Source organism: Perca fluviatilis, chromosome 7, assembly GCF_010015445.1.
Source record: "Perca fluviatilis chromosome 7, GENO_Pfluv_1.0, whole genome shotgun sequence".
In the NCBI taxonomy this organism is placed as follows: Eukaryota; Metazoa; Chordata; class Actinopteri; order Perciformes; family Percidae; genus Perca; species Perca fluviatilis.
The window spans coordinates 14,660,723-14,687,584 of NC_053118.1; the positions used below are offsets into that span (position 1 = coordinate 14,660,723).

A 26,862-nucleotide genomic window follows, 5' to 3' on the forward strand; every position below is an offset into this window, starting at 1 on the left:
AAGCCACACTACTGGGTATTGTGGTGCTGTGGTGCTTTAGGCTGAAAAGCATGAAAAAACAAATAATTCCACCTTCTATTCTTCATATGTCATGACTACAATGTTGACACTTTGAGAGGTAGATAAGCATCTGGTGGTATCTATGTGCTCTGATAAGACAAGGCCATGCTAACAGGGGTCTAAATGGATGAAACATGGGGTCAGCGGCCCTGACACATTCCTCCTCAGTAGAAAATAACCAAAGGGACACGCACGCACACACACAGAAGGCATGACCTTTACCCTGCAGGGTGTCACCTCAGAAACAGCTGGTCAGGCTCACAGCACTTCTTGGGAAACAAAAATGGGGATGTAGTTTATTTGCAGTGGTGACTCTAGCTAAGAGTTTGTCCTTCTCATTTAATCATTGGTTGTTTTTTTTTAAGATTATTTTTGGGGCTTTTCCGCCTTTAATTTGACAGGACAGCTAGGTGAGAAAGGGGAGAGAGAGGGGGAAGACATGCAGGAAATTGTCACAGGTCGGATTCGAACCCTGGACCTCTGCGTCGAGGAATAAACCTCTCAGTATATGTGTGCCTGCTCTACCCACTGAGCCAACCCGGCCACTTAATCATTGTTTTTTATATAAATACATTACATAAATTACATTTAAATTAGATCTGGTTCCATTACTCCCATCATCTGACCTTGTAATTACGAATGCAGAATTCCCATATACCCAATACCATATACCCAATATAAAAACAATTATACAATACATAATTATATATATATATATATATATATATATATATATATATATATATATATATATATATATATATATATATATATATATATATATATATATAACCGTACATGTCTCCTCTTTATCATAGTCAACATATTTTCTCAAAATGTTTTGAGAATTAAGCCTAACGCTCTAGTTTCCCTATGACAGGCTTTAAAGTGTGTAGTAATATGTTCATCTTTGCTAAATTAATTACACTGAGTCAATTAGTAAACTAGCGCCTCTGTAGCAATTTTGGATCGGAGGCATCTCCTTCACTTGCTGGTTAATTGGTCAGTAGACTCATTAGAGCATTGCACTGCCGAGACAACTATGATGATCTGTGGAGTCATACACTTGCATATCTTCATGTATCATTAGTGTTTGTCACAGGGAAAAACAAACTGTATGGATTTACATTGCATATTTGCACATGCATGCATGTACAAATATGCAACATAAATGCATGTATAGACATTCAAACTTTATAATATCTGCTAACATGCAAAGGCAAATCAGATTTGTATTTGCCCTTTTAATACTATTATCTCAGTTGAACTCTGTGGGCTGATATCCCTGAGAAGAGACCCACCAAGAGTCCACCAGATGCTCTCCACTGGATCTTCAGATGTTTGCTAATTTATCTGCAAGCAACCGACACGCTATCATAATTCAATCATTGCTCATTCACGCTACCGCAAAGAACATGCTAGATTTACGACTCTGTGTGTGTGTGTGTGTATATGTGTGTGTGTGTGTGTGTGCCTGTGTCTCAGAATAGGACGGAGGGGAGGGGCTGTAGTACAAATGGAGTGATCCCAAAAGTCTGCACAGCTCCACAGAAGCATGCCTGGGATTCCAGAGGTGTCACCAGGGGAGCAGCTTTAGTGTGGCCTTATCTTCCCCAGGAGAAGTCGTACAAACACACAGACGCACACAAACATCAGTCGGTGTGGTTGGAGACAAGCTTTTAGGGGTGGAGGTGCAGAGTGTAGGAAAGCTCCAGGGGTTCGGCTAGCTGCTCTTTAAACATGTAGACAATGCTGGAGAGGGCTTGCCACCAACAGCCATAGTTAGGGAGGGCGTGGAGTTGGGATGGGAGATTTGGGAGAGTTTAGAGACCACCCGCTACATGTTCTGGCAAAATCAGTCTGATGTTTTTTTCAAGGCTTTATCATACTGTATATGACAGACAACGGTGAAAACATGACAAAGAAAAAAATGTGAGAAGCTCCTTATTTTCCGATTCTATTCTATTCTATTTGACCTCATTATTGTCTTTTCTCCCTGGGGTCTACAATAACACCCTCTCCCCATTTGTACAGCACCCGCCTGAACTTGCACACAGATATAATCTTGTTGATGTGATTTCAGTAGATTTAATATCTCATCACATAAACGGTGCATCCACCAAATTACTTTCACTGCCATAATGCCACAACATAATCCACACTTGATTAGTGAATGTCCTCTGCATTAAACCCATTTGAAAATAGCTGACGTGGAATCTACAACAAACAAGGACAAACAGCAATACCAAACTGGTGAACTAGAGCAAAAGAACACTTTTTCTGCCCAAACTCTCCTGTCTTTTTCCACTTAAAAAAAGTAGATTTGCAATTTTATCCCCACATAACAAGCAAATACAGACATTTATAGACATGTTACCATCTCCATATCAAACTCTTGTTACAGAATCGTAAAAGAGAATAGTGTTTTTTTTTTTATTTGTTTCATCAAGCAAAACCATCCTGATATAAGCAGAAGAGAAGGACATTTTCTTATGTTCTACACATTATGTTGTTACTCATGTGTCGCACATGAATGAGAGACCTACCCAGGTCCAGCAGCCAGAACTTGCAGTTGTCAGAGTGTCCTCCCTGTGTTGAATCCATGGAGCAAAATGGGTTTAGAGACACTAAGGACTCAATTCCACGGGCCATGTTAAATATCACGCCCCTGGGATTCTAAATTTATATATTCCCTCACAGCATATCCACAGGTACAACTTTCAATTCCTATGCAAAACCTAAAAATGTTTTAGTCACTGCGTTGCTGAAATCCCAGAGAGAGAAAGTGTAAAGTCCAGTGTGAGGAAAAAGAAAAAGTCAAATGCAGCATTATAGAGTAGGATGTTTTCTCTCACTCTCTCTCTTTGTATCTCCTGTCCTCCGTCTCTCTCTCTGTGGGCTGCTGTGAGGATATTGGGCAAGCCTCCACTGTGCTTCGCTGTTCCAAGGGGATGTCTGCAAACATGCAGCACATCTACCGTATTACCCTTTGTAGGAGCACCCACTCAGTTTGTGTGGGCGGGTGCATATTTCACAAGCATTAGGATGCATACAAGTTGTGCAGTATGCTTAGAACAAATATAGACTTGGTTATAAAATCCAAGAGAAGTATACAGGAAAACGGTCAAATTTCAGTTTTTCCGAAATTCTGAATCTCCATTTTTCTTTTTTAACGAGTTTTTTTTAAACTACTAAAGTCTGTTACATCTAGGCATCGTCACTTCATCTGAAAACACTGTGCAGTTCTGAGTAGCTATGCAGGCTAGATGCACAAAGATATCCCTGTTTTACTGTGAGTGTGTTTGTGTGCGTGTGTCTCCCTGGGTTCTAAACACACTCTATCCTGTAAGAACACGCACACACTTGTGCATACACTGGCCTGCTCCTTAAAGAGTCCTTTTTATTAATAACATTAAGTATGTACCAAATTTGTATTTATTTCATTATGAGAGGCACTGTGAGTGTCAACCTGCATGCTTTGGTAAACGGGGGAATTCCAGTAATCAAACTGAAAATATGATTAGTGTGTAAGGGAAAGCGGTCTAAACCCTATTTCAACAGGAATGTGTATGTTTGCACAGGTTTTCAGCAGCTAGCTGAACAACACAGGACTTAAGATGTGAACTACTGTCACATTCACCCATACTATAATCAGAGCAGACAACCAGCTGCCAGCTATACACTTTGCAGGCTAATCCTACTGTATGTGAACCATTGAATCCTCTCTATTATGTTATTCCAGACACAGACATTGTCCCCCAACAGTCAATTATTCCTGCTTGTGAGACACAGCAGGAAAGGGGGCGATTTCCCGGAAAACACTAATCCGCTAAACCGTCACCCTTCCACAACTTTTGACAAAGTGGCCTACATGGTTGGTCAGTAAATACAAAAGGCTGACAAAGTAGCAAAGACGTTTTTTTGTCATCCTTGTCTTTCTCGTCCTCAGCAACAGCTTTTTAAGCCACAGAAACCCCATGCAGTGAGAAGCTCCTTTTCATCACTCTTACTGGCCACACAAACACACAGATACAAACAGTGAGGGCTGGTTAAGCACAACCAAGGGACCAAGGAAAGCCAGATAAAACAAGAGCCTCTATAAGCAAAACAGAGATGAGAAACAGTGAAGCTGCAGTTACTGTAATTAAGTAGTTGGGAAATTCTACCCTTCTTCCAACACTGTACTAGTAAATCATTCAGCTAATTCCAAAGTTGTGAGCACCTGTTTGTACAATCCGAGTATCCTGTAATTTTAAATACAAATGCAAACCTTTCTCATACAAGGCTGCCAGCAAAATTACTTGCTTTATTACCATAGAAACAAGCAGCTCTCACCCACTCTTTCAGTTCAAAGAGGGAAAATCACAAGTAGAAACTTCTGTCAAGACATGATGCCAGCAGCTCATATCACAACCGACAAGTGTCGAATGAGGGTCAGGTCTGTGTATAGAGTCCTTTCCTCTCACCTTCTGTTAGCTATATTTATTCATTGTTTAGCACTGTCCAGATTAGGATTTCCAAGTTTATTTTGGTCATAAGAAAAATCTATAAATATACAATATGTATGTATGTATGTATGTACGTATGTATGGTATAGGTAAATATAGTATACCTATTTATCTATCTAGAAGAGAGAGATAGATGAGATCAAGACCAATGCCTTACATAGCCCATGTAGCCTAGGCTGAGTGAGAAACAGTAAGACAGCAGATTGTCATTGCATCATATCAGAGTGGAAAACAGTTTACCCAATGAAGGAACCAGTCACCATCACCGAGGCACATCCAACAACAGTGCACAAGAATATAGAACCGGATAGCACCAGGGTCTGACATGATCCACACAGTAACCTGAGCCAGCTATTGGGCCTTTATCAGAGAACTTGAACCAAATACATGTTCAGGGAGTCCCAGTCTCAGTCCAGGTTGACTTTCAAGCATGGGAGTATCAAAAGGATGGGATGAAGTTAATAAGACACAGCCATCATGATCAAGCCTGCACTCCAAGGCATTACTGTTATTAAGAACAATATTTTATATTGGATACTAAAAGCAGGATATAACCCTTTATCACTATTAAAAATTGGGGGACATTCGAAAATTAATCTCATGCATCACATTTCCAACAATAATCTGTTGTGTTCGTAATTATGGGTTAATTCGCTGGCAGGGCATGATTTGACAGTAATTGTAACCAGAGCTGGTGTGATGGTAAAACACACACACAGACTGTGGAAAAAAACACTGGCGACCACGTTATTGACTGGTCTTAATAAAACCCTTTGGGTTCGATAACAGATGCAGATTCTGACATTATATCTTTCAGGGTTGCACCCTCACAAGGCAGTTTAATATTTCATGTTTGTTATAATCGAGGCCATGCTGCTGCATGTTTAAGACAATATAAGGAAAACTGGCAGTGATACGATCTGTGGAGCACTGGGAATTCAAAGGTTAAAATTATTTTAAGATCATTAAAAGAGAGCTGTGCTTCAAGCGGGTCTTCCACAGTTGCATAGCAACAACTAGAAATACACGTACGTGCTTCCCCAAGCAGCTGTTTGGTGAGAAGTGAAAGTTCTGCAGCTCACCAATGATATGTTTCCAAACACATCTTATTAGCTTTCCCAAATGTTTCAAGTGTCCATATGTGCATGGATGTGACAAGCAGCTGTTGGGTGAGATGAGAAGATTCTGCAGGCCACCTTTGCATTTTCCAAACATGAACTACATCCAATTAGCTTTTCCTAATATTCTGATGTGTCCAGATGTTCCTCAATATGACAGAATAACTCTCACTCCATCTGCCAGTGTGTATGAAAACATTGTCATCCTACCTTTGTGGTTGAAGAGCCCCTCCATCTCCATGGAGGACCTGGAGTGAGCGATACAGAGCATGGAGCAGGGTACGATGCCCTCCTGGGCTGGAGAGCGATCTGTGGTCCTCACCAGGCACCAGTCCGGCTTGTCGTGGAGTCGCTCCAGAACCTCCACAGTCTGGCCTCGCCGCACCGTCAGCTCCCCGCTGCTGCTGCCATTACTGGCAATAAAGTCATGGATCACCACTGTCAACTCACAGCCACCGGACAGCTAAAATGGAAGAAAGATGTGAAAACCTATTAAAGAAACGCTGATATTTGTTCATTTTAGTTCTACTGTTCACGTTTGCACAAAGCATGAATGCAGGTTCCACATTGCTATCTGTGAGGATAAATTGTATCCAACAAGTGATAAAACTAAATCATGAGAAACTAAATACAGGCGGCATGTATGTAATAATAAACTGTGATTTGATTGTTGCTAAATTGACTAAGGAGGGAGAAGAATCCTCTTGGAAAACATTGATTTTCCAAGCTACTGTTTATACGTATCTCGTCCAGTCAGTACTGGTTACCAGCACACAGGACAATCCAGTGTTGTATCCCTCCAAGCTCCACTATAGATTGTAAATTTCAAAGAAGAGAAAGACATAATTTCTCCTGCATTTTAATAATTTTGCCACACATATTTAAAAAAAGACAACATAAGAACCTGGTACTACTGTATAAACTAATGCCAACAAACATGGCCATTCAGCAGTGGTGGTATGTACTAAAATACATTTACACGAGTATTGTACTACAAATATGAGGTTTACTTGAGCATTTTCTTCTCATGCCACTTTACACTTCTTCTCTTAATTAAGTAAAGGATCTGAATACTTCCTCCACCACTGTCATTCAGTAAAATTCACTAAATGGGATGAATGGGCTCTCAGAACAAAAAGCTAATATTCCCACACAACATCCTTTGATAACAGCACAGGTACTCTAGCAGCACTGTACAGTTAAAGTGCACATGCACTGATGATTGGTGACTCATTCTAGCATAACTGAACAAAACGTCAGTCTGACGATCTGACTCTGCTCATCTAAGTGTCTATGAGAAGAAAGGCAGTATTAGATAGAGGTGGAACAAGGCGGAATTTGTCACTTTATTTACCAGTTATTCTCAAAGGTATTTCTGTTCAACACGTGACAATGCAGCTGCTTGTTTCTATGAAGGCTTCAATCTCCGTGCTCACAGCAAGTTCTGTGCTCATAGGTAAAGGATATAGAGCAACAGTACACCAGAGGGTGCAAAAATATTGTTATTCTACAAATATTAAATACAAAATCATAAACAATTCCTTATTGTCTGGGACAAAGTTAAAATAAATTGGCTTATAAATGCAAATGAATACCACATATGTCCAAATGTCTGTTAACTTATCCGCTGCTGTACTTAGCAACAGACCTAATTCTACACTACAAGCATTTTCAGTTTATGTATTTCATGGTACATGTCCAAGAAAAAGATATAAACATGTTTATAGCAAAGAATTTTGAGCTAAAAAACCTTAAATGATTCTAATCATCTTGTGAGCATTTACACCAAATATGACTTAATGGCAGATGATAAAAGTCTTATATATTTAGACACATAGTTAAAAATATTCACATACCCAGCAGACTAAAAATCATCCACACATCTCATGCTTTGCACATCCTAGTTTTACTGCGGCTTAAATTAGACATGTGTTTCTTATTTCTAGTGTTGAAATGTATAGTGTTGCAGGTTTCTTGTGTCCTTCCTATCTGAAATAAATTGCATTGATCATTTCAAAGATGTTCACTGTTAAAATTTCACAGTAGTGCTTTTTTTCTTTTCTTGTATTCAAATACTGCAAATCACATAATGTTCAACATACCCTTTGATAGTGTGGTAAAGCAAGAGAGCTAAGGAGTTGCGAAATGGGATGTGAGATCCTGTCCTCCAGCTTCTCCATTGTTTTCCACTCCCTCATTGCGAGAGAAGTCCCAAAAGAGCAAGAAAACTCTACAGCACTCTGATTTCTACAGTTATCCACTGAAAATGTCCTAAATCACAACAGGAAGTTGCTCACTAGGTAAGCATAAACTGTCTGGAAAATAGTGCAATTGATTTAACTTGTTATGGAATATTTCCCCTTGGAAAACAGCCCAAGATAATTACAATCCTGAACCATAATAACATCACAAGGCCAAAAGAAAAAGTTGCTGCTGTCCACGGTCAACAGCACTCCTCTGTGGGTTCTTACAATCTGACTATTGAAGCTTAAATGATTCCCTGTTGCGTGGCGCTTCCCCGGAGCGAAGCGGTTAATCCATTCTTGCCTTTAAACAAGTGTCGCCACAATTTAGCTTGCTAATGTCCACTGATAAACAAAAAAAAAACTCTGGAAAATTAGAAGAAAATAAAATTGCTGGAATATTTCTACGAAGCAAAGTGTGAGATTGATAGCTGTGAGGACTTAAAACTGTGCTCTCCTGTCTGGCATACAGACGAGTATCCTCTGTGAAGAGAGCGTGGGAGGCTGAAGCTGCTGACACACAAGTCAGTCACTAAAGAGACACACACAGGAACATGGACACACACACTAACACAAACACACCACTGTCACCGCCTTTTGAATGAGAAGTCTCACAGAGAGTCCTCACAGAGAGAGAAGCATTCAAAAAGTGAGATTGAAATGCAAATTTGTAGTTAGTTTGTGTGTTTTAAATGTTTATGCTTGGATGTATGTATGCCCTTAACTGAGGGAACAATGACAAATTAACTAGTGTCTGTGATAGTTTTGAAACATACATGAACACACGCACACGCGTGCACACACGCACGCACGCTCGCACGCACACACACACACACACACACACACACACACACACACACAGCTCACCTCCTCACCTTTACAATTTGGTTTAATGCTACATGAAACAACCACAAAGCTGAGCTTTGTGCTAACAGTTGAGTGAACAGTGACAGTGAACACGCTAAGCTAATTTTCTTATTTTCTTGATTACATTAGAAATGTATGATAAGGAAAGTTCAATTCAAGTGTGAAAATAATGACCTCATGTAAGAGTCCACCGCCACAGTTTATAAATAGTTTGACTTAAAATTATGGGAATATTTTTGTATCTATGTGTGCTTGTGTGTGTGTGTGTGTGTGTGTTTGTGTGTGTGTGTGTGTGTGTGTGTGGTTTTATCTAGTTATAGCACCACAGAAGGCCTTTCCTCCTACGCTCAGTATGAGCAATTGTAAAGCTAACACGCACACACACACGCACGCACAAACACACACACACACACACACACACACACACACGCCACAGCACACACACACACACACACACACACACACACACACACACACACACACACACACACTGCTCTGTCAGATGGACTGTTTCTTCCTCCTAACACAATTAAACACTTTCACAGGAAACAACTTGAGAAGAGTTGCCTGCATCTAACCAGCTTCTGGTGTGTGATGGCATGATATGGACCAATGACAGATTAGCTACATACTGACTGAATTAACTGAATAAGGTGGCATGTAAAGGGAAATTAAAAAAATACAAATATATTGGTGTATCACAAGTGCTGCCAATACATTTTGGGGATGAAGAAAGCCTGGATATTGTGTGTGTGGTCCTACCTTATCACTGTCCAGTGTGTTCTGGGATGTACGTGAGGCGATGGAGATGGTATCCGGTTGGCTGCTGGCATCTCCCTGGCTGTCCAGCTCCTCTCCGTCCCTGCACGCAGACATTATCATTACTTTCATCTATTATTACTATTGTTACAGTTTTTTCTAACAGCTTACACACGTTTTCAAAACTATGTCTCCTTTTTTCAAAACTCTACACACAATTCCCAAAACTGCACATACAAAATGCTAAATGCCTCACATCTCCTTCAAAATGAAACACTGCATTCAAAATGCCATAAACACATCTCAATATGAAGCATTTGCATCAAATGTCAAACACTTTTTTCATAATAGTACATTTTTGGACATACCATGTATACAGTGTTGTTCTAAATGTAAAGCTCTTTTGTCTTTCATAGGCCTATATCTACATTTACAATGTTCTAGAGGGAAAGTAATCTGCTGAGAGTGGTTGAAAAGTGCACTGTAAAAAACAATGCAATGTTACAGTAAAACAGAGAATAATTATTGGGCAAAACATCACGTTTGTAAGAGTAGCACAGTGTTGTATACAGTAGCATGGAACAAGAAAACAACACTACAAACATATGTAAACCAAAGGTATCATTTTAGAATAAAGACTGTGTGTGTGTGTGTGTGTGTGTGTGTGTGTGTGTGTGTGTGTGTGTGTGTGTGTGTGTGTGTGTGTGTGTGTGTGTGTGTGTGTATGTGGTGTGTGTGTCTGTGTGTGTGTGTTGTGTGTGTTTGTGGGTGCTTGTGTGTCGGGGGGTTGTGGTTGATCACATGATGAATAAGATGAATAAGTGTGTTGCTCTCCTTCTTTCTCTCCTCCACCTCCTCCTCCTCCTCCTCGTTATATAAGTGTAGCATTTTGATTGGCTGTGTTTGGTTGTGTCTTATAATATATAGATAATTGTGTGTAGTGTTTTGAAAAAAGTGTTTTATGCAATTGAAAACTGAATGAAAGGCTGAGAAATTATGGTTTTGGAGATTTGGTGTGGAGTTTTGAGTGAGAGGTTTCAAAAATCTTGTGGCATGAAAAGATTTTGTGTGTAAGCAGTTGGAAAAAACTGTAATAATCCTTACATTTTCTACATCTTTTTTTATATATCTATTATATTGATTATTGAGTTGATATACTGTGTTTGCTCTGTAGTGCCACTCTTTTGTTTTTCCCCAGTATGGTTGCAATGGTCGATTCAAGCTGTGCCCAGCTGCAGTGTTTTAAATGTCATGATTGCAAAACTGATAAACATTTTTTACATTTTTACATTTACTACTGTATTTATTTTCAAAAATGTGTTGCACAAACAAAATACATTTACAGGATGACACACTGTAATAATACACTGTTTGCTTACCGTCTGCCTTTATGTTTAGCTGTGGTGGCTTTAGGGATGTGGATAGGCTCCTTCAGAGCTCCACGCAGGTGGACAGTTCGCTCCTGGATGACCTCCCGAATGTGTTTGATCCAGTCCTGCTTGTTCTCAATACTTGAAGCCTGGGACATAACACATGATTGGATCAGACAAAGGTTAGGTTTACAGATTCTAGCATGTACAGGTATTATGTCAGTAGCGTAGCCAGGTCTTTTTATTTCTGCTTTTTCATATACAGACACAAACAGAACATTAAATCAACAACTCAAGATGTGAACAGCGGCGAAAAATAAAAGCTGTCGCCCTGTTCACTTGGCCTGAATGAATTAATCGTTGACCCATAACACCGTATCAGGTTTAATTTAGCAATTATATAGTTCTGTCTGATCCCACGAGTGCTTTGATCCCTGCAATCTTGTACTTGAGTCAAACGTCCATATTCAGACACAAAGTGAAATGACGACAACTGTGTCGCCTATACTCCACTTAGGGTTCCACAGAAAGATGCTTATTATCAGCCTTCTGTTTATTAACATCACTGAGCCAAAGCAACACTGTATTTAGCATATGACTATTCTTGTCTCTGTCTTCTCTTCTTCCTTCACTTAGCAACAAGCAGCACCAAGGCTGCAGTGGCACTGTGTTACATAAGACAAAGATTAAGATGGTCATCAGATGTTATATAATAAGACAGATAGCTGTAAAGCACATATTTACACATAACACTTTCACATACATCCACAAGTGTTTGTCTTTCTCTCTGTCAGTCTCAAAAACAAACACATTTACATCTACACACACACACTCTGCATAAAGCATTGCTTCTCACTCACTGCGTGAGAACTACGTTGCATGAGAGTTTGGATTTCGACCCATCAGCTGCTATTCTAATATTTCTGTGTGATTAGTAGGAGAAAGTAACACTTTATCCCCTACAGTGAGTGAACTTTCTTGGGGAATTTCCTAGGAATTAGTGGGAGTGGACTACAGACATGGAGTTATTCTTCTTTATATAGAAGGGGAATCATATGGGGGGGGATTTTCAGATGTGGAAGTGAAGCTCTTTATTACCAAAACTATTTTGGTTCTCAGTTCTAACTTGATCATGTATATCAGATACTGTAATAAAAAGAAAATATTTAAAAGAAGAAAAAGCTGTAAATTCAAATTTACATTGGTAATGTAAATATGATTGCAGTGATCAAACAATGACCCTTTATCTTCACCATTAAAATCAACATCTTGATACCTTGAGGACGATCTTGTTGTCTGAAGTCGGGGTTCTGCCCACCCACAGGGCAAACTTACAAGGATCTCCTTCCACATGTTCTGTCACTCCAAGCTCTGATGTCTGAGGGGGTGAATAACAAAGGTTACATACAGCGATACATTATATTCTAATAATGCCATTACAATTTGCAACCAAAATAAAAACAATGTGTGTCACAGAGGTCTTCCAGCTGACCCAACTCCCAAAAACCAAGGATCAATCCTGAACCATCCAGGTCTTCAGTTCACACTTTTGAGCTAGACTCAGTCTTAATTTGGGTCAATGTTGAATTCATATTTTAAAATTTTTGATTTGATTTGACACAGTAAAACCTGATATGACCCGAGGAAGAGTCTGATATGTGAGCAACACCAGCTGCAATCAGGACACATAATTTTACAACTACATTGACATCAAACAGTACATTACTTACAAAGAGCTTGCTCTTGTAGAGGTACTTGCTGCGCCCGTTGGAGTCTTTTACTTCTTTGCTAAGGACCAGGGACATCTCGAAGAGGAAGAGGTGTCGGTCGCGACCCTTCCGGATCAGAGTCTTGGGATCCCATACCTGGAAGGACTCCTGAAGTATCAACTCTCCCTGGGAGTCTATGTTACCATCAAACCCTGAGGAAGTGAAGGCAGAGGAAGAAAAGAGCCACTTAGGGGTGTTTGCATGTGTGTACAGTATGTACAAACATGTCAGTGGGTGGCAAATGGAGGGAAGTTTAATGACGTTACTGCTGACTGACAGCTGAGTAATTTGTGCTAAATGTAAGTGACGTGATTACATTCACAAAAGCAAAGTGAAAGTTCAATTAATCTGAAACATCAGACCCTCAGAACACACTCAGTGAACAGTTGTACAGGTGACTATCAAAACACAATAGGAGTTCCATTAACAGCAGAGGTGTGTGTGTGAGGGGCTTTGCTCGGTGTATACCCACCATCCAGCATAGAGAGGTGCATGGCATCATTGGCTCTCTTGGGGACACTGAGCATGACTTCAAGACCATCCTTTATCTCACCTTTACCCTCCTCACAGCATGTCAACAACTCCTTCAACAGAAGAACACAAACATACACACAGTGACATTTAAATGAAGAAGTAAAGAAAACAAGTTCATACTGTATACTTTGTTTTTTGCCTGCAAAAAGTGAGTAATGCTAACCCAGATATTCTTCCATTTCCATTTATTTTAAGGCATGCTGTACCTTGAGAAGGAGCTGGTATTTAGTGATTCTCTGGACTGGTTTGATCAGGTAAGAGGAGATGGAGTTGGCCAGGCGATGTCTTTGCTGGATTTCCTTAAAATCAAAAAAGGAAAACAGACACGTCTTACAGAGGCTACTGTCTTCTTTATTCTAACTAATATACTATACAGACAAGCCTTAAGAGTTGGATTACAAAATGGAAAAAATAAATAAAAAATCACTCATCCTGACTCTATTAGCACAGCTTATAACACAATAGCATGAGCCAACACTTCGAAATATTCTGCACTGTTTATAGTTATTTATTTATTACTCTGTCCATCTTACTGTGACCTGTGCAATATGCCATCTCATATTCATCATAATCATCTGTATATCAGTATATATATTCTCCCCACATGTAAATAATGACCTGTGCAATATGCCTTTTCATATTTATATGTATATTCATCTGTTTATATAGTCTTCCCACCTGTAACTAAAATAAGTGTTTATAGTGTACATATTACTGTTATTACTCTCTTCTTATTATTTTTCTTCTATTTCCTATTTTTTCTTCTTTCTTTGTGTATTTTTCTATCCTATTGTGTATTGTGATCAATAAAGTCTATCTTATCTTATCTTATTTTAGCTTATTATAGACCAAGCAGTATTGGTAGTTACTTACATCAAAGTAGGGTCCAGCATGTTCCAGGATGAGTTGAGTGGAGTCAGGCTTGTTCTTACAGTAGTTCACATACATCTGGAACTTATCAGCCTGAGCAGGAGAAGTAACACCAGTGCTTTACTCACAAATCATCAAGAGTCTTGGATGCATATTATATAGGTCTATTGTACTGTATACGTTTTGTTATTTAAACTAAAAATGGACCTAGTCACACAGAAGAAAAGATATAGCCGAGGAACAAAAATTCAAACTGAAATATAAAAGCGACAACTTGTAGATCTCTTACCCAAGTCACGAAACAATGGCCGACATCCTCTGGAAGCTGCTCATACTTCTCCAACTCCTTCAGGAAGATACTGTACGAAGACAGAAAGATTTAAATGAGGAACAATCAGAAGCTGAGGAACACAGTTTGTATGTTTACCACTTCTGAAAAAAAAATGTCAACTTAAAATGTATAATCTTAAACCAAATTAGCATATGTGTTGATGGTAAAGAATACAGAATCTCGCAGATCATGGCTCTACTGACTTGTGATGAAACTCGTAGAGGTCCTGCATGTTCCCAAAGATGATGTGTTCCTTGTTGACAATTCCAGGAGGAATCTCCTCCACACCGCTGGTCATCTCCCCACAGGTATGTCTGCGCGCGCACACACACACACACACACACACACACACACACACACACACACACACACACACACACACACACACACACACACACACACACACACACACACACACAATTAACGGAATACCTAGAAATCTCTCTGTACCAACTTGTCTGATGTAAGAGCGTCTGATCACCACATTACATATTGGAATTCATCATTTTGTTATTTTGTAAGTAACCCACTAAACTATCTAGAGAAAATTGGAAAGTAAAAAGTAACCACTTTTAAAGAAAAATGTTCATGCAATATAAGAACAAAATATTAAAACAAACATTTTAAAAATCATAGCAAAGGCAATGAAGATATATTTGACCACAGTCAATTTACTACAAGTCAGAAAACACCTAATTGTGTAAAAAAAATGAAAATGATGTAGATAAGGTTATGTAAAGTAGGGAAATGCTGATGGCTCTGTGTGTGTTGGCTCCAATACTTACATCCATACACTCCCGTAGGTCTCTGACGTAGGCTTTCTCTGTCTGAATCAGCTCAGCCATTATAAATCTGAAAGGACATGCACATTCGGAGAGGAGACACTGATGAACGTGGTCAGGTGCTGTAGTTAAAATAAAAAACCTGTGGTGAAGACTAGTATGTAGAAAATAAAATACAATACTAAGCATTTAAAAGATAAAAGAATTTCACTCTGCTGTACACTCTGTTTCTACTTTCTTTGTAACTACTGGGGTAGCACTGTTGCTATAAGCGGATGCATCGTAACTCCCTTATGACTGACGTATGGCTTGTGAACTTATGTACTGTAATTTACAGGCTGGTCGTGAGCTACTTACTCCATAAACCCTTTAAAACGAATTACCAAAGATATTCTATACAGCATCAGGAACACAGAAACATCTTGTGATACATGCACATTATTGCTCTGCCTCCTCTCACATGCACAATAAATTATATCTCCATTTGTTTACACACCTGATTGGATTCGAAGATTTCAGTGTTCGCTACGCGCTCACGTTCTCTTGTTAATTTGACAGTAAACTACACGTTATCATTAACCCAAACTATTTCAAATGAAAGCCTGTCGTCAGCTATAAAATGTTAATCTGACTGAAAATGAATATGCTTTCATATGTTTGCAGGGAATTACTGAATTATTCATCCAGGCACTTTTCCAGGCCTGTGTAGGAAACCTGTGATGCTGAACATCGGGTGGCAATCAGGAGCGAGTGTGCCAAGAAAAATATCTGTTGCACTTACTCTTTCCTTCGCGCTGACTTCCTCTTCTCCTCGTTGAGTTCATGGGCAGCATCCCTCAACTTGACCTCTGACCCTGGAGCACTGGCTGGGATGATGTCCAGTTGCAGCTCTTTGCTCTGAAAAGAAGACAGTGGCTTTTATGTTTGCGCATAACAGGCATTGTGGTCATTCACTAGTCAACACACCAATGTGTGACATATTTGCTTTCTCTTAGCACCAGTTCATTAAACTGAGCTGTTGGGAGATGGAGTTTATATAGGGACACGAGTGATAGACAGTCTCCTCCAGTATCTATCTACATCGGACCACCTGCTGCAAGCTCCTTCTCTTGAAACTACAATACAATTAAAGCCAGGGGTAGTTTGTATGATTACATTCATCACATAAAACATGATTTTGTTTTAATCTCACTCTAGAAAGGCTAGAGGCCAAGATTATATCCTTATTACTAAAACCTGTGCCAGACATGGACTGTATCAGTGTCTGTATCTCTCTATGGTCTTTCCTTATAGAGCATCAATTCAAGGTTTAGGATAAAGCATATAAATAAAGTTTGTTAAATAAAAAAAGAAACATTAGGAAGGACAAAGCTGATATCTGTATTCTTCTTTGATTTGTATCAATGGTGTGCACTCACAGCCTTGTTGGAGTCTGAAGAAATGCCAAGCGCAGTTTCCAGGCAGGTTCGGTATTTGTCCATTCGGAGAGAGAAGTCCCTGTAGCGCTTGTCCACTGAGGACACCCATTTCTTTATCTCCAGGGCATGGGCATGGCCCTTGTCACAAAACCCATCCGCCAGCTGGATCAACAGCTTTACTCGCTCTTTGGTTTGCTGTCAATAGAGAGACATTTAGGGAGGGGATAGAGAGAAAAGAGAGGTGGCCACAGAGAGCCAGTGCCGGTGAAGGAAAGGTAGATAAGAGAGAGAGAGAGAGAGAGAGAGAGAGAGAGAGAGAGAGAGAGAGAGAGAGGGAGAGTTAGGAATCAGTGTGTTGCTTAATAGACACAATAGCTTATTCTCTAACACAATAACAGTGACACAGCAATGAGGACACGGGACAATACACTGCCCTGGGAATGGGCCTCACAGAAGAGCGCAGGACTGTGCAAACATACACACAACGCAACACAACGAGAAGAGTAACAGGCACACAAATACAAGCATACAGTCTCCACCATTCCCAGCTTCTTCTACACAGTAATAGATCCCAAAAAAAAAAAAAAACATAAAACGAACACAGACACACACACATACCTTTGCTGTGATCTGGAAGTCTTCGTGCTCTTTTAGCAGCTCCTGTGTGTGGTGAATGCTGGAGCCGGTGGATGTGTGTGTGGACAGGTAAAACTCCCCAGTGTCATGAATCCACTCCAGGGCCTGAGGACACAACCAATCACAAGTGAGTACATTTACACTTAAGGGATTTTAGTTACACAATTTAACACAAATCTGAAGACCCAGTACAAGTAGGTACACTTGAAACTACAATTCAATTACAATGTGTGTTTTGTATACTTAAACTCACCATCATCCCCTTCATCCTCTCTTATCTAGTAGGACATTTGTTTCAATTTGAACTGATCAGGGTTTGAAATGCATAGCATTTTCCACTGTACAGTTTAACTTTACGAATCCCTTTCACATTCCGATCACATTCATGGTAATTCAGGATTAGGAAATGTGACATTCAATTTTTCTGAGAAAACAATATGATACAGGAATTAGATATTTAACAATCTGTTACCACCTATTAACAATGTAACATATCTAGCATTCAGTTTCCAAAGGTCCTACTTACAGTAGTTTCTATTCTTTTTCATGTCAGTGTACTTTATAACTGGGCCTTGACCTGCAGTGGCAGAACTGGTCCAGTCAAAGTGTGAGACCAGAAAGCATTTGGGCCCTGGGGATAAAACCTGGATCACCCTAGAATAGCCATGTCCTAGAAACATCTATGATGTCATCTGATTTTATTGGCTAAGCGCATTGCTGTGTGCCTGCGCTGTACTATCCAAACACCACAAGAGGGAGCAAAGTGTCTGTATATAAACAGCGTTAGACCTGGTACACAAGGGCAGAGTTAAGAGCTTAAATCCCACAGATTCTAACTTGCTTTGGCTTCTTGAAAATAAAGAGTTTCCAGCTGTCAAAGTCATGTTTAAATAAAACACTCAACATATCAGCTCAGTCTGTGGAGTGTGAAGAGATGTTGTCCGCTAGTGAAAACAGTAATATCCAAATCTTTCCAATTCTTTCCAAATCTTTCCAATTCTTAAACACAGAAAAAACTTTACAATACAAATGCCAGTGGCTGAAACGTTCAGTTCTGCCTGAGGAGTAAAAATGAAGGGTTGCAGACTAAATTTACTAGGCCACATAATGATAGCCGTCTTTTAGACGCAAATGTTGCAAATGTCTGCCAGCTTATATAATTTCCAGTACATTTGACATGTATCATTACCAAGAAAAACAGCTGCTTGATTTAAAAAATATATATGTATGCTAACTGAGACAAGTCAGTTGGCTGATTTATACAAACAGGAATGAGGCTTGTTTCTGTACTGTGAACTGAATGACACAATGCACCCATCTGCTCAGCCTTTTCTCCAAATTGGGCTTTTTGCAAGTGCACACATAAACATAAGGACACACCTGTTTGGCGCTGCGTTCAAACACTACATATTGCTGGCATTGATCCAGCCTCCGCTTCCTCATGGTCCAGAAGTGGAGCACTCTGTTCTCTCTCTGCAGCAACTCATTCAAGATGTCTGATGATACAACACAAGCACACAATATATATTAATCAAGATGTTTATTACTGTACGTCAGCATTAAACAGGACAATATAAACACCTGAATTTATAATTCTGTGAATAAATAAAAAAACTGTGGATAAAAAAAATTAAATAAGCTAATTATAACATTTTAAATGCAAAAGAGATACTACTTACTCTTAACCTGAGTCTCTGGAGCTTTAACGTGGGACAACATGCCGGGCATGTTGACACTGTTCCTGTGCAGGTACTTCAAGAAGACATCAGCATTACGCCTGGCTAATGTACAGGCCTGCAAGTGTGCAGAATGAGAACAAATGTCACTCACAGGTTCAATAATAATATCCATCTGACTAGTGAAACTTATTAGAATTTCACAAATAACAAATTATTTGTCTTTTCTTAAATATAAACTGAAATAACTCCTCCTTTCTCACCTTGAGGAAGGCCTCTTTCTGCTCCAGATGTTTGCTGATCATGGGGGTGACGTGGTCTGAATCGCTGTTCGGGCCCAGTTTATCAGCACCACCACACCAGTCCTCTTCTCTCTTATACTCCTGCTCCAGGCTTTCTAACACACTGCACACCTGAAACACAGATGATACAGCACATAAAACCACTGTACAGTGAAACACTGAGCTTATCCTGCTCCAGTCTGTCATGCAACCTGTAAAAATTATACATCCTTGAAAGCAAGTTTTTAATTATACTCTATTATTCAGGTCTAATGATGTTCACAAAGGAGAGTGTAATTTAATACGCACGCACGAACGCACAATAACAAATACCTGTTCAGAGGTCTTGTAGAAGGCCACAGAAGCATTAACCAGCTTAAGTCGGTCCTCCATCTTGAGCATCAGCTGCTGCCAGTGGTCTGCCACCTTCAAGTGAAACAATAGAATAGAATAGAATAGATCTTTGTCAACGCAATACAGTTTAGCAGCTCTCAATATGGCAGTAAAATCACAGACAAACAGAAAATTATACAATTGAAATAGTAAAATATAACAACAAAATAGAAATAAATAAATAAATAAATTTACCACTTGCAGCTTTAAAATAGCAACAACGCTACCTACATTATTATTCATGTTTCCATTTAGAGATGTATAAAAATGAGAGAGCAATACCTTCTCTGCGCAGTCTCTGATCATATCCATGTCATAGTGGTTTGCCTGGAGTAAGGCTTCAGCCTTCTGCTGTACCTGCAGCGCGCTCTGATGGGTTTTCTGCATGGGGGTGAGATTAAAAAAAAAACAATGAAATAAAGAGTTATATGAATCTCTATATCACAATGATTGTTTTCAACATATAGCCCCAGCTCCCTGTTGGACCCTGTAGGGCAGTTTGGTGGAAAGTTGCAGACTGGGGAGCAACCATAGGCAGTCTGAGGAAAGGCTAAACAAATAAAAGTAGCTTCTGATTATAGCTGTGTCATAAAGATTGTCCTGGAGTGAGCATTCTAGAGAGGAAATGAGATAGGGAAGTAAAAAACGACAGTATCGGAGGATTTTTGTGGCATAACGGAAAGCCTGAGAATAAGGCTTTGGCTCTTGCTGGACTGGAGAAGCAGATAAAGGAGGAATGAAGGGTTTCCTGCCACCTTTGGTAATGTCTGCAGCACCTGCTGGGTACTGTCAAGGAGGACATTCCTTTATTACTGGCTCTTTTCTCACCACGCTGGAGCCTTTGCAGGTTTCAGGGACTACAGTTATGGCATTGCTTATTAAAATTCAAGTCCCACATCAGCAACAATCATAAACACAGCTTTCTTCTGAGTGTGCATTTTTGTGTACGTGCGTATGTAAGCTTTGGAGAAGTAGGTCAGGTACAGGCCTGCATTTAAAGAAGCCAGGCTCGATAGAGTTCAAAGGAAATGCACCCTGCATAATCAGTAGCAAAGACAGAAATGAAATAAAGAGGAAAGGTAAGCAGAGAGAGAAGAAAGAGAGAGGTAGAGATATTAGTTATTTATAATTCCATTTTATGTGTGACTTGTGATGAGAAGGGAAGGCGGTGGAGACGCCTGAGGTGAGTTTTAGAAAGGCAAAAGGTTGAAGGATGAAGGGCAACGGAGCAGAGAAGATGCAGAAGTGGTAAAAGATGAGGGGAAAGGGTAGATGAATAATGGAGGTTAAAGAAATGAATGAAGAAAAATTATAAACGGGAAGAAGAGGAAAAAAGGGATTAGGATATGTCTGAGAAAAAAGAATGATACAACGTGAGAGTACAAAGCACATGGACATCAACATGTTGCTTCTAGATTCTTCGTGAATAGAGAGGCTGAAAAGAGAACAAGAAGAGAAAAAATTATTTTACCTCTATTGCATGTTGGAATTGTTCATGTTCCTTCTGCAGCTGTTCGGCTTCTTGTAAGGAACTGGCTGTGATCAGACCAGCGTTCAGCATGGACTCGCCATTACGGATCCAACCCAGCACCTAAAGCACACACAGCACACGCGCAGATTTACTCATAATGTTTATTAATATTTTAATTATTTGTACTACTACGAAAACATCTTAAAAAATTGAATCTAACTAAAAAATGGACCAATCACTTTAAAAAGGTGTAAGCTCTCCTCTTTGTATATAATCTCAGATGAACACAAAATCCCATTTGCTCATAGTTTTGTTGGCCTAGTTCTAGCCAAAGGGCATTTTAAGCACAATCGGTCAAAGACAACTCTTTCTCTCTGACTCAGCAAGCACACCTGCTGTGTGGGTGATGGGCAGAACTGCAACTGAAGCTTGGCTATAAAAGTGATGATGCAACACAATTCTGACTCTTTGTTTTTCAGCAACTTCAACAGAGCCATTGCACTTGCGATGTCCCGAGGCAGGACAGGTATGCGTGTTCGCTGCTGAATATCAGCACCGGTATGTACGCATGACATAATGCATGAACAAACAGCTGCAGCATCAGAAATAATAAGTACATATATGATTAATTAGTATGTTATGGCATACCATTTGATTTACATAATATATTCCAATATTTCATCATACAATTACAACTGAAACCACTTTACCGTATTTAGAGTGATTTTATCTTTGTTGCTCTATCCATAATCCCTATTCATAAAATGTGCCATTTCATAATGACATACAGAAAGTAGTTCTAACAAGAAAAGATCTCTCGGTGTGGGACATTTGAAGCTAAAAAATGAAGAAACACACTATAGCAACTATAGTGCAGTAGTAATCTCTGGCCAGGATTGAAAGGCTATATTTATAAATGAATCAGAAGCAGAAATATACAGGCTACAATTACCAGATTATGGTTGTGTCCAACCATAATCTACCATAGTCTATAATGGTGCAGTCATTTCCCAGGATGTAGTGCAGTGTGCATAAGTAAGTAGGGGAAGTAAGGCAAAAGCAGTTGTATTTTACACAGTAATCTCAGAAATCCATGTAAAAAAACATTTTACTGTAGTCTTTGATGTGTCCCAGAAGTCCTTTAAAAGTATTTACTATCTTAAAAACCAGAAGCCACATCTTAAGATTCTGATTTATAAATCACTATTAGCTGCACAGACATGTAACAGTGTGCATAAATAGCACTGCCTCTCTGTGGATAGATGAGTAAAAATAACACCAGCATCACAGTATCGTCTTACTGTCAGATCAGTTCAGTCAATACAATGGCAGTGCGTCTGCTGAAATGTTTTGCTGGAGTTCTCTCTGGGTATCATTTTGGTTATTTTAGTCTCACTTTCATATCTGCCACCATTTTTGTTAAATTTTCCATTAAATGTAGTGGAGGTCGAAACATAAAGCCTGTTGTTATTTGGCTGCACCACTAGACAGACCTAGACGCTAGTTGTTGTTTTTTTTAACCTTTATTTATTCAGGGAAGGTTCACTGAGAGGCAGCCTCTCTTTTGCAGGAACGCCCTGATCACATTCACACAGTTGCACACATTCATACCTGGAAGCTGCCCAGTACCACCACAGTCTGATCTGCTGGCCACTGAGCAGCTCCACTGGAGCAGTTGGAGGTTAAGGGCCTTGCTGAAGGGCACCTCAGTGGTGCTAATGAGGGAGGGACAAGTGCTGCTCTTTCACTTTCCTCACCCAGATTTTATGACTGTCGATCTGGGAATTGAACAGTAGGCTACATTGCAAACTCACAATTGTCTGGCTGTGATGAATACTGGAAGAGAATCACTAGTTGGCATACTCTTCACAGAAACAATAATACATTTAGAAATTCCATCTAAGTTTTCCCTAACTAAGAATTTCCCTCCCAATCGAGTCAGGTTTTCTCTGTCCCATTTGTCTTCTTTTGCTGCAGATTTCTATTTTTCTCCTTTCTCTCTTTAAACATTTTAAACCGAACCAAACTTTATCGCTCAGACTATTCTCCAAATTCAGAAAGATATACAGATAGATAGAAATACAGCCAGAGAGACACAAAGAAAGAGGAGAGAGAGAGAGAGAGATTGTTGACAAGGTGAGTCATCTACCCGTGGTCATGTGCAGACAGAACATACTGTAGCCTTTTAGCACTTCAACACACTCTGCTGTAATTAGGTTGTAGCAATAAGTTGGCTTTCCACATGTCGGTTTGACCTCGGCATTATGGATTGCAGTTCTGGGTGTGTTTACTTCTAAAATACAGCACACGTGAGCAGTCATATATGAGTACATATATATGAGCTCTATTTCCACTTCCAACATGTGTTTATCATAAATACAATAGGCTAAAAGTATACGATTCAGCTGTTTAAAAAAACCAGAATGTGAGTTTAATACAGGGATAATGCTTTCATAAGAAAAAAGCCTACATCAGTTCATGCTTTTGTAGCTTGTTTTTTAAAGTGCTTTTGAATATCCAACCTACACCTTCCAATCAGTGCTTTAAGGCTGTGTCATTGTCTATCCTCATTAAACTCTCTTGTCCTTTCTTTCTTCAAGTACGTACCTGTTTGACTTCAGCCTGCAGATGCCTTAATTGGACACACTGTTCCAGATGTCTCCTGTGCTGCTCTGCTGCCAGGTCCAACTCCTGCTGCTTCTCGTGGAGAAACTCCAGCAGGTCCTGGACACGTGTGGCCATGTCCACATCTCTGTCGCATAACAGCTCCACACCTGCACTCAGTAGACATTTTCTCATGTTACAAATAGCAATCTATCTTTTGAAGTGCCCTTTTTTTCTACGTAGTTATTCACTTAATAATCACTTACTGTTACTGACAAGGGTAAATGGGTATTGAATAAAGAGGCATTTAGCAGTTCTGCACACATCTCTGCTATATGCTGAATCCACATACTCAATGTGAAATAGATAGAATAGAAGGAGAGATATAACATCTGTATCTCATTAATGGTCTCTGTATTACCTGCATCTATAGAATAGCAACAGCAGGATAGCTTCAGATTGACATTTATATTCTTTTTTCATAGATGGCATAGACAGTTTTCATATTTAATATCATAAAGCCATGCAAGCTGTGAAATGTTTATCTTGTGAAAGCTGACTAAACAATGCCTGAAACCCATTTCAGCACAAATCTTTTATGACAAATTTAGCATAGGCATAATCTTTACTCAGATTTTATTCCTGCAGTGTGTGTAAGTCGTGATGCTTCAGTAGCAGAAAGGCTGGCCCTGGTAAATAATTATTGAGGCAAGATACAGAGGAAGCTATGCCATTAAGGTAGCCATGTAGCTAGCAGTAGCAGTGTAGCTGGCTGACTGCAGAGCCAAACCTTTGCATAAGGTCGGCTAGATTTGTACTCTCTTACATTTTCTCACAAAGATCATTTGGCCAACAATCTTATTTCTGTGCACCTGAATGTGAAGTTCCAACAGATTGATCTTACAACATGTGAGAACTGTATCCTACATATGTCAGGTGCTTGAAAAAATATGTTACTGTTGTTTACTGTTTGTGATTCCTCACTCACCAGACGCCTGGACTTCTGTGACATACTGCAGCAACTCTTGTCCCTGATGGATGACGTCAAAGGTGAGGTTGTTCATAGTAAGCGCTTTGTCTGCATGGTGTTGGAGCCTCTGCTCAGCCAGCGTCAGGTCCTCTGTGTCAAAGTCACTCATCTGCTGGGACAGTTCCTCGTTCCATGACTCCAGGTCTGAGATGATCTGAGAGGGGAAAAGGGGAAGAAGAAGGGTTAACTCAGATAAATTAGAGAGATAAAAAGACCTTTTACTCATTCATGGAAATAACTGAGAGAGTATGAACACGATTACAAAACCACATTTTTGGTTAAAAATGATTGCATAATTTATCAGCTACATGTACAAAGGTGTTATTTATTTATCCACTGCTGCTACTTATACTTACTGTACTTATTTATGTCTGTACTGTATTTATGTTAGCACTGCAATACAATAGAATTTGTACAATCCATTTGAAACAATCTTTTTTAACCTAATCTTACTTGTAACCTAATCTAACTTACTTCTACTTAACATTTTTATTTATTTCTTATTGTAGATATGTTACTTTATTTACTTTATACACTTGCTCTTTTCTTACTCTTATTTTTACCTTGAATGCGACTGTGAGCAACTGCGACTAAATCATTTCTCTGAGGGGATCAATAAAGTATTCTGATTCTGATAATTGACTTCATTTGGCAGTCAAAAGGAAAAATGGAGGGAGGGAATGATTGCATGAAATAATGTGTGATAAAGGTCCTTGACTGAATGTGAACCAAGGAGAAGGTTTTAATGGTGCAAACATTAGACTGCTAAAACAACAAGATGCCTTACATAAATTATTCACCAGCACAAACGTTCAAAGGACTGTAAAGTACAGAAAAAAGCCATTCCATTATCCATATAATGTTATGATTAAGAGAATTTCTGCATACCAAGTCAGACAGTTTAATCGCTGTAACCCAACTCTTAAACTGACTGGCATAATAACGGATAACATATTACACTGGTGATGCATGGCTGATAGAGCAGATGTACTGAGATGTCAGTGCTTGTCTCTGACTGCCCACGCAGACTGAATCATGAAACCAGGGGCACCTTGATCCTGGCACCTTCCAGCTCTGCCTGTCAATGTTTTTCTTTTTCTTTCTTTTTAAAAGGAGGTCTACTAGTCTACACTTAATTTTAGAATTGACCCACCTACTGCGCTGGGGCATATAGAGTTACGTTAAATTGTCAAATAGTGGCAGAGGCTTTATTTACTTTACCTAAAGAGAGAATCTTTTATTAAGACAGACTGTTACTAGAAACATATTTTAATTACAATTTCACCTTTGGTGAAAGTATATTTTATTATAGCTGTCATGCAAATGTAATAAGCCTTATTTTCTGTTTGACATAATTAATGCTGTCACTGCTGTGTGCTGTTGTGAACTCCCTATCCTGGAAGGCATTTACTGTGTGAAATCTACAGGAGGTGTTATGTTTTATTAACAGCAACATTGAGAACGAAGAAGAAGTTACATTAAGTAGGTTTCGATCGAGTAGTTCATTTGTGAGTTAGAGCATTATTTCTGGTAAAAAGTAAAATTGTCAAGGGCAGCAAATTGTATGGCACGAGTGTATTGTATCTTTTTTGTATTGATAATATGATATACGGAACCTATCATGTGAGCCTATTCTACAAGTATTCTAAATGTATTTAATTCCCCCTTTTTCCAAGGCTTTATTTAGGACTTTACAGTATGTGTTCTAAAAGACTGAACCACTGGCTTTTATTTAGGATCTGGTGTGCGGTGAAAACTTATCTTAATGTCAGATTTGCACATTTGAGATTGACATTTACAGTACTTTGGCCATAACATAATTCACGAAAAGACAAAACTGATCAAATGTAAACATTCATGCTCTCAGCTACTTTAGTGACATGGTTTTGAACGGTTTGAACCCAGTGTCTATCCTACATTCAGCTGTTCTGTAACCATATAAACTAATGTCAAAAAATGTGTCAATTTGAAACGTGTGGAGTTACCATGCCCTGACAACTGGACGTCTATGAGAGTTACATGTAAGTAATGGGAATATGTCATGCAGTAGTTCATAACAGTTGTAAAATTTGATCTGTTTGCATAAATGAAAATGAGATGATTTGGCAGCTGTCCCCTTCAATTCAGAACCTGCTATCTTGT

General features: G+C 39.3%; 1 protein-coding gene across 1 annotated transcript in view; it reads right to left on the minus strand.

The window, feature by feature from the left end:
- The window catches only part of triob (trio Rho guanine nucleotide exchange factor b), a 118,315-nt gene that overhangs the window by 22,853 nt on the left and 68,600 nt on the right, over positions 1–26,862 (minus strand). The window contains 23 exon segments of the mRNA XM_039805510.1: positions 5,897–6,149; positions 9,559–9,658; positions 10,935–11,074; positions 12,202–12,303; positions 12,656–12,846; positions 13,167–13,278; positions 13,435–13,527; positions 14,102–14,191; positions 14,388–14,457; positions 14,633–14,730; positions 14,732–14,743; positions 15,215–15,281; positions 15,993–16,108; positions 16,630–16,824; positions 17,248–17,370; positions 18,646–18,761; positions 18,945–19,059; positions 19,205–19,354; positions 19,556–19,648; positions 19,898–19,996; positions 21,087–21,206; positions 23,694–23,860; positions 24,679–24,874. Of these exon segments, the coding sequence (XP_039661444.1) occupies positions 5,897–6,149; positions 9,559–9,658; positions 10,935–11,074; positions 12,202–12,303; positions 12,656–12,846; positions 13,167–13,278; positions 13,435–13,527; positions 14,102–14,191; positions 14,388–14,457; positions 14,633–14,730; positions 14,732–14,743; positions 15,215–15,281; positions 15,993–16,108; positions 16,630–16,824; positions 17,248–17,370; positions 18,646–18,761; positions 18,945–19,059; positions 19,205–19,354; positions 19,556–19,648; positions 19,898–19,996; positions 21,087–21,206; positions 23,694–23,860; positions 24,679–24,874 (2,818 nt within the window).